Consider the following 16,596-nt stretch of genomic DNA (forward strand, 5'->3'; position numbering starts at 1 on the left):
CACACACACACACACACACACACACAGTACACTTTTTAAAGGAGAAAGCACAGCAGGTGTATGGTGCGTGCCGTCATCCTAGCACTCAGGAGGCAGAAAAGGAGTACTTGTAAATTGGAGGCCAACAATTCCCAGACCAGCCAAGGTTACATATTGAAGGAAGAAAGGAAGACAGGGGGAAAAAACAGTCTAACAAAATCTACCGTTCTATGTCCTCCTTACAAGCATTATGAATATACATTTTTTTAAAAAAAATGGCACCTCAGGAGCAAATGCAAGGGAAAAGTTTCCAGTCTCTTCAGAACAGACCATCAGCAAAATAAAGAACTTACTTCACACCCAGGTTGGATTTCCCAGGAACAGGACTCCTCAGGCGGGAGCATGCCCCTTTGGAAAGCGTGGTCACTCAGGCATGATTGACACAGGGCGGGCTCAAAGTCTGGTTCCCCGGGAGGGAGGTGCACCCCAGAAGGGCCAGTGTACTTCAGGCTGGGGCTCTGATGTTTGTCCACACTGACCATGGGGCTCTTGATCCATCTTCGTACCTGAGGAGTAGGGAAGGGAAGAGAAGAGAGACACATTTGCTACGCTGGTGGGAAACTTGTTGAGATAGAGATTTATAAAAGGGAAATTTCGTCTTACGGCTTCTCACTTCTCCGGCCCTCACATGTTGTAACTGGTCAATGCTGGACAGCAATTTTCCAGCAGTGGGAAGTTTGGGGCTGTTCATTTCATCTCTCCAAGTATCTCCTCAATGATATGATTAAGATTATGGTATTTCCTCTCATGTTGTAAAGTTTACATTTTCATCGTACCCTATTATTATTATTACTTGCAGCCCTGGGAATTGAACACAGGACCTTGTGCAGGCTACGAAATCACTATACCACCTATAGCACCTCAGTCTGACAATGTTTTTATTTTTATTTAATTAGCATTGTGAAGGGGAAGTGCTTATTTTGGCTTACAGGGTAAGCAGAAGCAGTCCATCATGGCGGGGAAGGCATCGTGGTAAATGGCTTCAGAGTGTGTGTGCATTTAGCACTCTTTACCTCCCTAGGAATTGATGGAACGGGAAGCAGAGAACAGACAGGAGGTGGGGCTGGATCATAGAACCCCAAGGCCTGGCACTGGAAAGGTGACTCCGAAGTGTGGGAGCTTGTACTGCTCTTTCAAAAGCCCTGAGCTCAATTCCCAGCTCCCACATTGAGCATCTCACAACCGCCTATACCTTCAGATCCAGCGGATCCTCGGCACCTCGATAACATACACATGCTCTCCACTCCTCACAAACACATACTAAAAAATAAAAATAAATCTTTAAGACCTTAAAATTACTGGCCAGCCTGGGCTATTTGAGAGCCCACCTCAAGTTTCCCTGTCGAAAGTCTGTGACAGTGAAATGCTCTCAGTAGAATGTTTGGACTGTAATAAACACTCTTACAATCATGAGTGTTTTCTTCTTCGCCTCTTACAGCATACAGCCCTGTACATTTTTTCCCGCCTTATAAATATCAGATGGCATCATCATTGCTGCTCTGGGCTGTACTTTCATTTCTTAAGGAATAATTTTATTTACTGTTTACAAAGATCTTAAGCAATTAAAGCCAAATCTCTTTACTTGGTTACATATGTGTTTTAAAAATATCTTTACTTGGCTTCTTTATGTGTCTGCTCTCTTCTCCACCCCCACCCCCCTCTCTTTTCCCTGCTCCTCTCTCTGAGAGAGACCTTACTATATAATCCAAGCTGGCCTCAAACCTGTGACACTCCCGCTTCAGCTGTCCAAGCACCGGGATGGTAGCATATCTGACATCACCACATCTGGCTAAAAGCAGCCCTATCTCTTTCCTCTTTCTTCCGTTATCCCTGTTTCTCTCATCCCTACTTTCCTCCCCCCTCCCTCCCCTCTCCCTCGCCCCTCTCATGCCCCTCCCCAAACACTCACCTCCTCACTCCACTCCTTGTGCTGGGGGACAGACCACGACCTTTCATACACTAGTACTCCATCACTGAGCTACACCCCCAGCCCCTCTATTCTTTCTCAGTATCTGTTTAAAATAGCCTTTTTAGAGCCTTAGCGGGATGTGCGTACCTATCACCTCAGTACTTAGGAGGTGGAGGCCAGAGGATCAGGAGTTTAATAAGGTCAACCTTGGCTACATAAGATCATGTCTCAAAAATATTTAAAAACAAAACAAAACATAAAAACAAATAAATACCTTTTTGAGTTTACTATCCTAATGTTAAAAGAATGTGTGTGTGTGTGTGTGTGTGTGTGTGTGTGTGTGTGTGTTTTAACGTCAGTATTTCTTGCACTGCTGGGCACTATAAGCATATAAGTAGGTGTACTCAAAAGCATTCATTATGGGTTGGGAAGGAGGCTCAGTGGGCAAAGAATGCCCCGATCCCATGCAAACGTGGGTGGGTAGTATGCATCTGTCACCCCAGGGGTCCTAGTGGGATAAGAAGTCAAAACAGGACAATCCCCAGAAGCTGGCCTGTCAGAAGCAACAGCGAACAACAAAAAGAGCCTGTGTCTCAAGCAAGGCGGAAGGAGGGGACCTTACGCCGGAAGATGTCCTCTACCAGGGGTGGGTGCTTTGCCACACATGTGCCCATATTCACTCACACAGGCGGAGTCACACACATCATGCATACACACACACACACACACACACACACACACACACACACACACACACGAAAGCCAACGTGTTTCATTAAGGGTTACGGGCGCTGCTAAGCGGCAGAGCGCTTGCCTCCCTTGTGTGCGGTTTAGTCCCCGGAAAATGTCTGTCTGGTTCATAAATGGCAGTCTAAATTAATCTACAATTCCAAGACTAGAATAGAGTCTCTCTTCCTGATGCTAGTCTCAGATTTGGTTTTTGCATGTGGAGTTCGAGGCAGCATTAGAGACTGGATTGTATCTGTGGCCCCTTGAATGCTGGGCGAGTGCCTTACCATTTAGATCCATCCCCGGCCCTCCAATGTGTTTCTGATCAACCTAGAGAGAACTAAGTTTTCTTTCAGACGGAAAATATTTTTTTTATTATTATTCCTATTCAGAGAGTTGGGAGCTTGACGCTGGTAATAGTTGCTGCTTCATTTCCAAACTTGAATTTAAAATTCATCTTTTTAGTCTGGCTTTCTTTCCATCGCTTCTGCCAAGTCGGTTTAGCTTTGGAGTGACTAGGGACAGGATGCAAGCAGATCCATCTTCCATTTTACTCACAAGTTGTAGGGCCTAAGAGTGTTCTTGGTGTCCGAAAGTGTAAATCTCCTCACTTGCCTCTATGGACACTGAATTATAACTTGAGGCATACATTTATTTGTTTATTAGGAGGAGATGCTATTTCTAATATAAAATAAGTGAAGTCTGATATAGAAGGTGGAGTGTGAAGGAAGGAAGTGTGAGTGGGCTCTTTGAGGACTGAAGGCATCTTTCTTTTTTTCTTTTCTTTTTTGAGACAGGGTTTGTCTGTGTGGTTTTGGTGCCTGTCCTGGATCTCACTCTGTAGACCAGGCTGGCCTCGAACTCACAGAGATCTGCCTGGCTCTGCCTCCCAAGTACTGGGATTAAAGGCATAAGCCACCACCACCACCACCACCCGGCTTTAAAGCACTGGGCAGTAAGAGGAGAACTGTGGCTAAAAGACTTCCCAAGAATGGGCACATCCCCAGGTCTGCATTTCAGGGAGGAAATCCAGGCAGCAAACACAATCTTGAGATGGAAAGCCAGTCACAGAGCTGTCCTGAAGTCTTCCTGGAGCAACGGCTTTTGTGGATTTATTTGAGAAGTGCATGTCACGGTGTTCGCCCTGCGTTTCTGGGCTTTGTTTCCTTGAAACCTTTGCACATCTTCCTCTGGGGCTTGGAGAAACCTCTGTTTTGCACATGTGACCAGAGGAGAAGTGTCTGGTGTTTTGAATCACTCAGCTGGGACCACAGCGAGGACGAAGTGTGGCAGTTACTTTTCAAAAAGGCCCAAGACGCCAAGACACTCTTGACAAATTAACCCATTCTGACCGCGAATGAGAATATGGTCAACTCTCTGCAGAGAATGTAGCTGGGGAACGAAGCAATCCATTTCTTCAGAAGTATCAGAGAAAAAAAAAATATCACGAAAGTGGATATGGCAGGATGTTCCCTAACAGGACTGGGGATGACCGCAGGCTTTGTCTGGCTTTAGCCTTTACCCTGGCTTCAGCCTTTACCCTGGCTTCCGTGTGTCCCTTCCCTGTGACTTGCTCACAACTTTCAGGAGCTTTGTAGCTTCACAAGCGGTTTTTATGGGGCCTTAATGAAGGACAGGGTTTATGGTGTTTACTTGAGCCTCGGAAATCCCTGGAGAGTGGCTGGGGTGTGAGATGTGAGTATACAAGCAAAGGCTCCCTCTCCAGCCCGGGCAAGGTGCCCTCGAAAACTGCTGAGCAGAGAGCATCCCTCGGGCCCTGAGGGGATTCGAGCTACAGCCCGCCCCTGGTGCTCCTCCAGGTCCGGAGCTGAATCGCTAGGGAGGAGCGGGGACAGTGAGTGGCTTCGGGAACCCTCAGAGACTAGCCACCGTGGCTCTGAGCTGCAGGCAGCTGCCGGTGTGAGAGACCTGAATGCCCGGAAGCGGAAGCAGCCCTGGCTGTGCGGCCACCTGGGCCTGGTTTTATTCAGGACTCCTCCACCGTTGTGAAGAGCCTTGTAAACAAACATAGACTGGGGGATGTGGAGGGGGAGACATCCTCCCCGTCTCCCCCCACTGGGGGCTTAGAGGAGGCTGTTTCCAAAGGGAACCAGACTTTGGAAGCGGCTCTCTCTAGAGCCTGCAGTTAGAGGAAGACCGTGCTTCTAGCTAGATGTTCTGGGCTGCCTAGGTAAAACACTGAACGGAATTCTTGGCTAAATCTAGTCTGTCTTGGTTTTATTAATTTATCTGAAGAAAAAAAAAAATTCTATCCAGAAGCCATAATCCCCTGGACTAGAGGGTTTGCCAGGTGTGATTAATGAGATTGGCCAGCTTTTAGGGATTTTCCACTTGTGGCTCCTTTTCCTATTATGTAACAGTAAACAGATATTACTCTTCATAGAAAATGGCTTAGTCGATAATGGTATCAACTGATTCGGAAAAATGATAGCTCCTCCGCACTTCTGTATGAACCCAGCTGGCAGCGCCTCCGTCTCCTGGTTCCTGGTTCCCTTTGTTTTGGGGGGATGGGGTGGGGCGGGGAGCTGCCTCTTTCTCAAAAACCGTGCCCCCCCCCCAGGTGGAAACAGAGCGGCATCCTTTTATCCCCGTAAAGCCTACTGTTTATATAATGCCGTAAGAATTCTTAAGTCTCCCAGACTGGGTGGTACTGGGGGTCCCAGCACTTGAGAGGTTAAGGGAGGAGGATTACAAGGAGTGTAGGGCCTGTGCCAGGCCAGTCTGGGCTACAGAGTGAGAGCAAACAAACAAAACCTAACCACACCCCTGAGTCCCCCAACAACAACAAAACAAACAAAGAAAGAAAGAAAAATAGATAAGACCTTTTAATCCTGACATAAGCCAGTTTCCCAGTGAAAATATTCAGGCATTTATAAAAAGAGCCCCTCCCCCGAAATATCAACTCCTTGCCCGTTGGGTGCCTGAGGACAGACAGGTTACAGTGAATATATGGGTCTCTCACCTTGGTGTCCAGAGTTAGTCCATGGTCTGCTAGGCTCTGACAATACAGTGCCATGAACTTGATTTCCTTCCCTCAGCTACAGCTGCCCATCACACAACTTTCTTTTTTCTTTCTTTCTGAACATCTGCATTGCTTATTGCTTATACGAAACCACATGGTTTGATTTTTTTTTTTTTTTTTTTTTAGTTCTTCTGTGTCCATGAACTGTAAGGATAAGATTAACTGCTTAGGCTCTTTCAAAGCATAAGCACTGAAGGCTTATAAATAAAATAATAGTTGTTCTGCTGTTTCTAATGAAAATTACGTTTGTTTATGGGTGTCCATAAGCTTTGCAAAGACCCCCTAACAAGGCAAGAAATATACTGCATTCCGTTACTTCCCTTATATAGCCATACCTGCCCTGAGCAGGCACCTTGAGAAGACTGAGTGGCCTCTGGAATTCCCCAGCTTCCCATGCCTTTGGGATTTCCCAGTCCTTTTCATGCATCCTGTTCTAATTCTCAAGGTCTATCTCATATTTCACCAGGCCTGGCGGGAGGATGCGTGGGGGAGAGACTATGACGAAGAGATTTGAAGAGGAGGGACACATCTCTGTACGCTCCTCCGGGGTTGCAGCTCATAGAAGGCACCACCCTAGCATGGCCACAGTGTGTTGTGAGTATTAGACACCAAACACAGCCTTGAACTTAAGGTCCTCTTCCTCCTCCACTAAAATATCATATCACCGAGCAATGGTAGGCAGAGCTCAGGGACTCCATAATGAGTCTTTTGCAATGGAAATAAAGTGTCTCTTGTGTCTTAAAATCGTGGGACTGATCCTTTCGCTTGAATTAGCCTGTCTTGGTCAGGAAATGAAGAGGAAGAGGAGGAGAAGGTAGAGGAGGAAGGGAAGAGAAAGGAAAGGAAATTATTTCCGAGTACTATCTTTAAGGGCCAGTGTGTGCTGTTTGCTTTGGGGATCAGAAAGCAAGGAAGAGATGCTAGGCTAATGCCTGGGTACCAACCGGGGCTTCAGGTCCCCAGTCATCTGGATACAAGCTTTTGGAACGTGTTCTATCACCTCCAAGAAACTCCTCTTCCAGTATTTTTAACCTCTCTCTTCCTCTAGGCTATTGACTCTTCATATTAAACATGTTGTCCCTGCAATATCTCTAAAAGCTAACAAACTAAAACCAGCCCCCTTGCACCCACAAACTCTGCCTTGTTCCAGCATCCCTTCCCCCCCCCCCCCAGCACCATGACTTTTTTTCTTTGTAGCCAAGTTTTATGGAAAAAGAGTCTCCATTTCCTAACCTCCTACTCTCTCATGCCAGTGCATTTTTTTTTTTTTTTTTTAGACAAAGTCTGTTGTAGCTCAGGTCGAGTTTGAATTCCCTATATAGCTGAGGATGATCTGGAACCTCTCATCCTCCTGCCTCTGCTTCCTTAGTAACAGGGTTATAAACATGTGTTGCTGAGCCTGGCCTTAGGCAGAAGTAGGAACGTAGGTAAACTCTCTACCAACTTAGCGACGTCCCTAGCCCCCATTGCAATGTATTCATTAAGTAACATTGATAAATCACTTAGTAATTCTGGGACTAAGGTGGGAAACACGACAAAAAAAAAGCCCCCTTCTTTTTTTCCCCCCTAAGCTGAGGACAAAACCCAGGGCCTTGTATTTACTAGGCAAGCGCTCTACCACTGAGCTATTTCCCCAACCCCCAAAGAGCCCCATTCTATAAAACAATCTTTCACCAAAATACCAAGAGTTCCCCTTGCCAAATCGAACGGACACTTCCTGTGCTTGCCTCATTTGGTCCACACGGATGAGTCCCGATCTCCAGCGGGAGTTAGTTTCCACAAACACGTCTCACGTGGAGAATAACACTAATGGACAACGCACTTAAAGCACAGCAGAGCTCAGCCAGGGAGGCTGATTGGCCACTCTCTTTGTGATTACAGGAAAGAGTTGTGGCTTCAGCAGTTCAACATCACCAGAGGAACCTGCATTGTGTGCAGGCCCAGGAAAAGGCCCAAAGGTTAAGTTAGATATATCCTGCCAGGTGCAGTGGTTCATTTCTTTAATTCCAGTACTTGGGAGGCTGAGGCATATTGATTGCGAGTTCTAGGCCGGCCTGAGCTTCACAGTGAGACCCTGTCCCCCAAATCAAAAGCAACAACCAAGTCCAAAAGACACAGAACGTTAAAGAATCCAAGTTCCTATTGAATGTGCATCCACTTTGCACCACAGTAAGCAGAAAAATCTGGTTTAACTATCCTGAATGAGGACAATCGATCCTCTGTGGTATGCAAAGTTGGGTGGGTGTGGGGGCACAAGCCTGTGGTTTCAGCATTTGGGAAGTAGAGGTAAGGAAGTTGAGGCCAGCCCAAAATGCAAAGCAGGGTGGCCCTGTCGTACAACCCTACCCCCATCCCTCACCCCCCACCCTCTCACCCCCACCCCCTACCACCCCCACCCATCCCCACCCATCCCCACCCCGCAGGCACACACCAAAGACACAGAAGTAACCAGAACCAAAGTAACAAAAACAAAAGATAAAGCTTAAAGCATCTACTTTTGTGCGAACGGCACATTGATTTTGTAGCACAGTAAATCGGAACGTCTACAGTCTAGCCATTTTCCATTGGGACCATCTTTCTCTCGCAGCATTTGAAGAGTTCAACAGTTGGCATCATGGCGCCCTGGCTGTGCCAACTCGAAGGAGGCTGAAGCAGAGGGTGAGGAGTTCAAACCAGCCACTGCTCGGCAGCGAGTTTCAGGCCAGCCTGGGATGCACAGGACCTTGTAACGAAAACGCAAAACAAGCAAAAGCTCCAAGGACTCTTTTAAGGGGTGGGGGCATTTCAACAAAAGTCAGGGACTGTCATCCTGGTGTTAGGAGAGGGTGGGTTGACCTTTAAGAGAGGATGCAGCCGGACAGTGGTGGCACATGCCTTTAATCCCAGCACTCGGGAGGCAGAGCTAGGCAGATCTGCAGAGTGAGATCCAGGACAGGCACCAAAACTGCACAGAGAAACCCTGTCTCAATAAAAAGAGAGAGAGGGAGGATTCCAGTCTGCACTTCGGAGGGGACTGACATGAGCCTGTATGTTCTCAAGCAGCAAACATTTAAAAAACATGAACTCCAGAAGAGTCCATGGGTCTGAAAGCCCAATGCCATCTTTAGAAGTCAGTTTCCACCTTTGTAAGACTAAGAAAATGAATTGCATTCATCTCATAGGGGTTTCTGAGGGTTAGAGGAGATGACCGAGTCAGCCTGACACTTCACCCTGAGGAGCAGGGTATGTGGTTGATACTCACGATCATGACTATAGCTTTATTCCATGAGAGTTTTCTTTGGTATCATGGGAGAAATGCTGGTAGGTATTCTCACCCCAGTTGGGAGAAATCAGGGAAGGCCTCTTAAAAGAAGAGATGATTCCACTAGATCTTTAAGTAAAACAAAATGAAAAATGACCGGAAAAGTATTTCTAGGACAGGGGCAGCAGAGGCAGGGATTGATATGGGGGTGTTGGAAAGACAAGTCCAAGAAAGGAAGGTCAAAACAAATCCATCTCCTTGTTTGCTTTCCTTTCCTTAGTTTTCACATCACATATATTTATTGTGTATATGTGTATGGGTGTGTTCCTGTCGTGGCTTGTTATTCGGAGGTCGGAGGAGTTGGTTCTCTCCTTCTCCCCTGTGGGTCCTGGGGATTGAACTCAGGTTGTCAGACTCCGGCCCTAAGTGCCTTTACCTGCCCAGCTGTCTCTCCTCCCGGGTCTGTTTTGTTTTGCTTTTTTAAAGGAGAGATAGGAACTAAAGATAGAGAGCGAGCATGAGTCATGAGGCAGCTAGGTGCCTCTGAAGTGTCTGGAGCAGGAGAGCAGGATTATTAGATGTCTTTTGATGTGGTAGGAAGGACAGGCTTAGGGAGAATGCAGGCAGCTGAGTCAGAAAAGCTAGAATAGAGATAAGGTGGATCCAAACAAAAGCCAGAAGATGGGGATGCAACGCAGAATGAGTCATCCAAGCTATCAGTGGCTTCTCAAGTCTCGCATCCAGGTACCACATTATAGTAGTACTGTCTGTCTTTCTTCTGGGTTCCTAATGCTATCCTGAGATGGTAGCTTGAATCTGTTCTGCTCCATATAACCATAGCATCTATCCAAATTCATCAAGGTTGTCTTGCCACTAGCCAGGGAGGGCAGTGTTAGCGTTCACACTGGGTTTTGTTGTTTTGTTTGGTTTCAAATCTGTATATATATATATGCACATGCATGAGGTGCATGTGTAGAGAGAGGATCCAATTTCCCCGGTTGGTCCTCACCTTCCGCCTTACCTGAGACAGGATCTCTTGTTCCCTATTGTCTACCCAAGCCTGGCTGGTCCCTGAGCTTCTGATGAGGTGAGTCTCTGTGTAAGCCTTCTCTCTCTCTCTCTCTCTCTCTCTCTCTCTCTCTCTCTCTCTCTCTCTCTCTCTCTCTCTCTCTCTCTCTCGGTTGGAGTACTGGGGTTACAAATGTACACAGCTGTGTTCAGCTTGAAGTGAGTTCTGAGGACCTGAACTCGGGTTTGGCACATTGTGTGGCGGCCACTTTACCCACTGGCTCAGCCTCTCAAACCCACTTTGTGGGGAATGATGCACTAGAAGAAAGTTCATGCAGTTATAACCGAAACAGTTGCTGTCTACCATGCCAAGTACCTTGAAAAACATTTTTTTTTTTTAGTAAGACAGGCATTCCCTGCTCAAGCCCACCCTTCTAAAATACTGATTGCAGTCGGCTGAATTGACACTGTGACTCACTAACAGATGTCACACAAACAGAAACATCCATGTCAATGGTAAAACCTAGATACGCTGGTCTGGGATACCAAGTCCACAGGGTTCTAGACTCCCTGGTGCACTCAGCCCCTCCCCCATGTCCTTTGATTTTTTTTTTTTTTTTTTTCAGTTCATTTGTGTCCTCTCTCACGCACCTCCTGTCTACCTGGGAACTCCACTCAGTCATACACACAGCCCTCCATGGTCTAGCTTTTCACCATCGTTTGACCCAGTTGAGAGTTTATTTGTCGGAACTGAAAAAAGCAACAACATTCCTATTGTTTTATTTGTCTGTCTGTGCTCTGAGTGGGTGGGTTCTGTGAGGATGTCCACACTGCCAAGTGACCACCGGCAGGACATTGACAAAGCTCTGATGTGCCCTCTCCCGAGCCTGCTTCCTGTCAACCTTCACGCTGAGTTGATACTCAGAAGGAAAGAGCCTCGCCACCTGACCGGAGCTTAATTCAGTGTCTAACTTGGGTAGACGGTTTTGTGGATAAAGTCGGGCTTGGAGGGAGGGCTGACCTTGGAGGAGGGCACGTAGGAGAAGACCGGAGTAGGAGGGTGAGGTTGGCAAGGAGGCTTGGGCACTGAAATACTCAGCCCCTAACCTCGACTGGTTTTACACTGTGCTCCAGAGGAAATAGAGCGGGCCCTGTCTAGACCTGGGAATGAGCATTGTCTATAGACAGAGATTTAGGCTTTTCTTTAGGCACGCCCACACCCAGACATTCTAAGGGAGCTTTAAACAATTCAGGTATATTTGGGCAGGGGGTGTAACTCAGTTGACAGACTGCTTGCCTAGCACGCATAATGCCCCAGGTTGGACTCCCAGAACCACCTAAAGCAGCTGTGGTGGTAAGTCCCTATAATCCTGGCACTTGGGAAGCAGAGATGGGAGCATCAGAAGTTCAAGGCTAGCCTGAACATTTGAGATAAGGCTAGACTAAGACCTTCTCTCAAAATAACAATGAAACATTGAGCTGGGTGTGGTGGTACACACCTTTAGCCAAAGCAGTAAGGAAGTAGAGGCAGGCCAGGCTACAGAACAAGCAGAGTTCGAGGCCAGCCTGGTCTACAGAACAAGTTCCAGGACATCCAGGGCTACACAGAGAAACTCTGTCAGAAAAACAAACAAACAAACAAACAAACAAACAAACAAACAAACAAACAAACACTACTCTTCCCTAAGAATTAAAAGAGAATTGGATTCTAGCTCTAGCTTTATAATGGCCCTGAGCAAGACCCTTGCCGCTTCTGAAATGTTCTCAGTGTAATTATGCATAACACGGAGATCATGGTACAGCGGGTCCTTGCAGATCCTCCTGGCCATGTCACAGAGGAGACTATTCACTGGAGTAATGTTCATAAGATTTCGATCTCCCTATGTCTAGGATACATAGCACTCAGCCTAAATTTGTTGAACAAATGCATGATCAAAGGACATTTGCCCTACCCAGGACATTTTCTCCCTGCCTGGCTTCCCCATCACATTCTTCCACAACTCTGAATTTCTTCCATTAAGCTTACTTTAAAAAAAAAAAAAATCCAATAGGTTTTAAAAATCATCTTCTTAAGGGAAGTTGTTAGAAGTGCCATTTCAATTGCAAAGATAAAGACCAAATGAATGTCTCCTTATTAGAACTGTGTACATTGCTTAATGAAATTGAAAATGGTAAATAAAAGGGAAGAAGATTAACACCCAGAGGCCTCGCCGCCTCTCTGACAGTCCTGCTCAGTTCTGGAGTCCTTATACAAACAGCACGCACACTCAGTTTTGGTTTGATACCAAAACAGCTTCCCCCAAATTATCCCGATGCTGTCTTGGTAATGGTTTCTATTTCTGTAGTCTATTTTTTTCTCTGCGCTTCATGTTTTATAAATGAAGAAATGGTGAGATTTAATTGTTCCCTGAAAGCAAGCAGGGAGTAAAAAAAATGACACACACACACAAAAAAAAAATATATATCTAGCGATTGAATCCCTACTATGTCCAAGAGTTGGGAGACGGAAGACAGGTGTCTGTATTCCAAATGGCACAGCTGTTCAAAGATACTATGGAAATTTCTGAAAGTGGAAAATTCACTCTGCTTAGTGGTTGCCCAGGCCTGTTATGCCCAGCAGGACAATGATCAGAAGTTCAAGGTCAGGGCTGGAGATATAACTTGGTGGGTAGAGTGCTTACCCAGCATGCATGAGGTCCTGGGTTCAATACCCCAGTACCACATAGATCAGGCATGGTGGGGCAAGCCGGGGAGCTCAGCTCAGCACTTGGGAGGTGGGGCAGGAAGACCAGAAGTTAAAAGTCCTCTGTACCCCACAGTGTGGCTTAGCTCAGGGGTACTAAAACTGCTTTTACGGCAGTAACTGTGACCACAGCTACATTTCTGATACAGCCCAGGCTCACGCACCCAGGGGATGACACTACCCATAGCGGGTTGAGTCTTCCTACATCAATTAGCAATCAAGAAGATGCTCCGTGGACATGCTCACAGGCCAGTCTGATGGAGGCAATCCCTCAATTGAGACTCCCTCAGATAACTTTGGGCTGACAGCTGAAACTGGCTAGGAGAGGAAATAATGAAATCAAATAAAAAAGGTCATCCTCTGGTATGTAGTGACTTTGAGGCTAGTCTGAGATACATGATTGAAACACCACAATCCTACATAAAACAAAACAAAACCAACTTCAAAAACAAACAAACAAAATCCCGTAACAACAAACAAACAAAAAGGAAAACCCACAGAGGGATATGACTGTTAACACAAATCTGTGTGAATGGAAAGAGAAAGAAAAAAAAAGGAGGCATTTTTTCAAGTCAGTGGTATCTAAAAATTGTAATAATTATAAAGTCAAGGGGTCAGAATCAAAGAAAGATCCCATTTCCCAGAATAGCCCACCTTTTAAGATCTGGCCCATTCTGCTAATGGATATCCATACTGGGCAGCAGAAATTGATTTATTTAAAAAAAAAATAGATAAAAGAATGGACCTATCATCCCCGAGTGAGCATTTAACACATTACATTTACATGACCCTATTCAACCCAAGAAGGAAACAGTGAGCCTTCTGATAGGTCAGAAGTTAATAGAAAATGTGGCGGGGACAGTGGTTCATGTCTGCTTCTGATCCGTTAATACTCATCGCCCCATCTTCCACTATAAAATGAAATAAATCCGCTACAAGGCTACATACAAATGTGTATTAGCAGATGCTGTCATCACTATATGGCAATCTGGCAAGGAAAATGTAAACACTCGCTTAGCTTTGTTGGGGAAACCTAGCATTGAGAACATTCATTATTTTGTTTTTTAGCATCCTGGTACCTCCTCCAATCCCCCCACTCACTTTGACACACACACACAGACACACATGCGCCTGCATAGTTAGTTATATTCTTTCTTAATAAAAACAAGGTCTCCTTCTGAAGCTCAGACTGGCCTGCCTCAGCATCCCCAGTAGAGAAATTCCAGGCGTGCTCCACCATACCAGCCTGATAAAAACAAGCCCACCCCATCTCCTCCTTTCTTACTCAGAAACTGCTCTTCCTAGTACGATAAACTTGGTCAGGGTCAGTACTTAGGATACCTGACCGCTGGGATAAGACCTATGTGAATTAAGTGAAAACATTCACAAAACTCCACTCCATGACACTGGCCAGGCTGGTCAGTCCAAGTGTTGGCATGGAGCCCAAACAGAACCAGACAGGTCCTCTGTGACATATATATCAGACTGAAACTGGATTGGGAAAAGAGTAAGTAATAAATTCTCCCTCTCTCTTCCTCTCTCTCTCTCTCTCTCTCTCTCTCTCTCTCTCTCTCTCTCTCTCTCTCTCTCTCTCTCTCTCTCGTGTGTGTGTGTGTGTGTGTGTGTGTGTGTGTGTGTTTTGCTTGAAGACAGACTTTCCTTGTGTATCCCAGACTAGCACTGAACTTAGCATATTCACTATATAGTCTTGGCTGGCCAGGACTTCACAATACTTCTCTGGGTCTTTCCCACCCCTCACATTGCACATAGCCACCACTTAGACTATGAAGAGGTACCCTGAGGGGATGGTAGCAGCCATATCCTTGGGCACGTGGAAAGGCTGAAGATAAAGGTATACCTAATGAGAAACAGTGAGAGGCAGAATCCCTCCGAGCCCAGATCTAGAGAGTGCATTTTAAAATTCAGACCTTGATGTTGCTAGGTACAGTGATGAAATCACATGGGAAGTAGTACCAAAAGTTAACAATGGCTATGTTTATTTATTTGTGTATTGACTTCTTTCTTTCTTTCTTTCTTTCTTTCTTTCTTTCTTTCTTTCTTTCTTTCTTTCTTTCTTTCTTTCTTTCTTTCTTTGAAGCAGAAACTCTATTACACAGACTAGTCTCAAGCTCCGTATGTAGTCCCTCTGTTTCTACCTCCCAAGAGCTGGGATTATAGGCATGTGCTACTGTGCTTGGACAAAGGACAAAGGGTTGTTTTGTTTCAAATCATTCGCCAATATCCAGTGTTAATAAAATAAGCAGTTGTGAGAACCAACGCTTTGTCTAAAAGCAAATGGTCTGAGTACAGAGAAAGTCAGTATTAACTAGTAGAAAGATAAGGAAGGATATTTTGGAAATGTGAAATACAAGTTCTTGGGTAGAGTAGATTTTTTTTTTTTACCTGTAAACACTTTGTCTAGTAAAGTCACTAATCAGTAGTAGAATAAAAATAAAAATATTAATGAAAGTCGAAGACTGGAAATACTGACATGCTTGAGGAAATGCTGCTACTATTAGTCGGGCTGCAGGGAACCTCTCTGTACTTCTAGCTCTTGAGCAAGTGGAGGCAAGAGGATTAGGAATTGAAGGCCAGCCTCGGCTATTTAGTGAGTTTGAGGCCAGCCTGGGAAACACGAGACCTATGTCATAACAGAACAAAGTCTGTTGGTCAGCAAGTGATGGACTCAGGAGTACGCCTCTCAGTTCCATGAAGTCCCATGAAGATGAGCTCAAGGGCATCATTGTAAGTGATGACTAAACACGTTGAGAGCAACCTTCATGCTCACTTCTTCCGTTTGTCCCTTTCCAACCCACAATCCACCTTGCTCCCAGATCTGCCTTCCCAAGACAGTTTTGACTCTATTGCTTCCTTGCTTCTTACCTTCAAAGACTGGCTAGTCTACTTAACAAGGTTTGTATCCATGGTTAGCATTTCATCTTGTCTCTATCTATATTCCATGTTCCTTGAATGTAGATCAGACCCATTGTATTTATGTACGTATTTAGTATTTTTGTAGTACTGGCAGAGGGGAGACGGAACTCAGAGCTTTGCAAGTATTTTGTCAGTGAGCCACATCCCCTTGCCCTCAATATTTTTGAGGGGATGAGTAAGTGCTCAGCCCAGGCTAGCCTTCAACTCTCCTACATTAACCCAAGCTGGCCTCAAACTCATGATGATCCTCCTGCCTCTACCACCTCCTGAGTGCTGGGATCACAGGTGTGTACCACCATGCCCAGCTTAGAGAAAACTTATAATGGGTAGTAAGTGTGTCAACTTCACAAGGTCATGGATTGCTGGGAAGGTGTGGTAGTTTGAATGAGAATGGCCCCCATACGCACATAATTTTGCATGCTTAGTCCCCAGTTAGTGAACTGTTTGGGAAGGATTAGGGGGTGTGGTCCTATTGGAGAAGATGCGGCCTTGTTGGAGAAGGTGTGTCACTGGGGGTCGGCTTTGAGGTTTCAAAAGCTTGCACCAGCCCAGGTTCTGTCTCAGCCTGCTTTGTTATGGATCAGGATGCAGCTCTCAGCTACTGTTCCAGTGCTTGCCTGTCACTATGCTCCCAGCCATGATGACAATGGACTAACCCTCTGAAACCGTAAGCAAGTCTCAATTAAATGTTTTCTTTTGTAAGAGTTGCCTTTGTCGTGGTGTCTCTTCACAGCAATCAAATAATAACTGAGACAGAAGGTATCTGTGGTGTAGTTAATATCTATAATCAGTCCATGTTAGATATGTTTATCTGTAATTATCAGGGTGGGCTTCATTCTATCAGTTAAAAGATCTGAAAATCAAAACCGAGATATTCTTGAGAAAGAATCCTTCCTCAATACCAGGCATTAATATCCATCCTGCCCTGCTGGTTCCAGACTTGATAATCC

The 16,596-nt window shown here is 45.6% G+C and overlaps 1 protein-coding gene across 1 annotated transcript in view; it reads right to left on the minus strand.

Annotated features, from left to right (window-relative positions):
- The window catches only part of LOC143268884 (uncharacterized), a 97,447-nt gene that overhangs the window by 47,308 nt on the left and 33,543 nt on the right, over nt 1–16,596 (minus strand). The window contains exon 2 of the mRNA XM_076552640.1: nt 333–545. Within this exon, the coding sequence (XP_076408755.1) occupies nt 333–545 (213 nt within the window). The remainder of the gene's footprint in view (nt 1–332; nt 546–16,596) is intronic.

The sequence above is a fragment of the Peromyscus maniculatus genome, chromosome 16, assembly GCF_049852395.1.
Source record: "Peromyscus maniculatus bairdii isolate BWxNUB_F1_BW_parent chromosome 16, HU_Pman_BW_mat_3.1, whole genome shotgun sequence".
Lineage (NCBI taxonomy): Eukaryota > Metazoa > Chordata > Mammalia > Rodentia > Cricetidae > Peromyscus > Peromyscus maniculatus.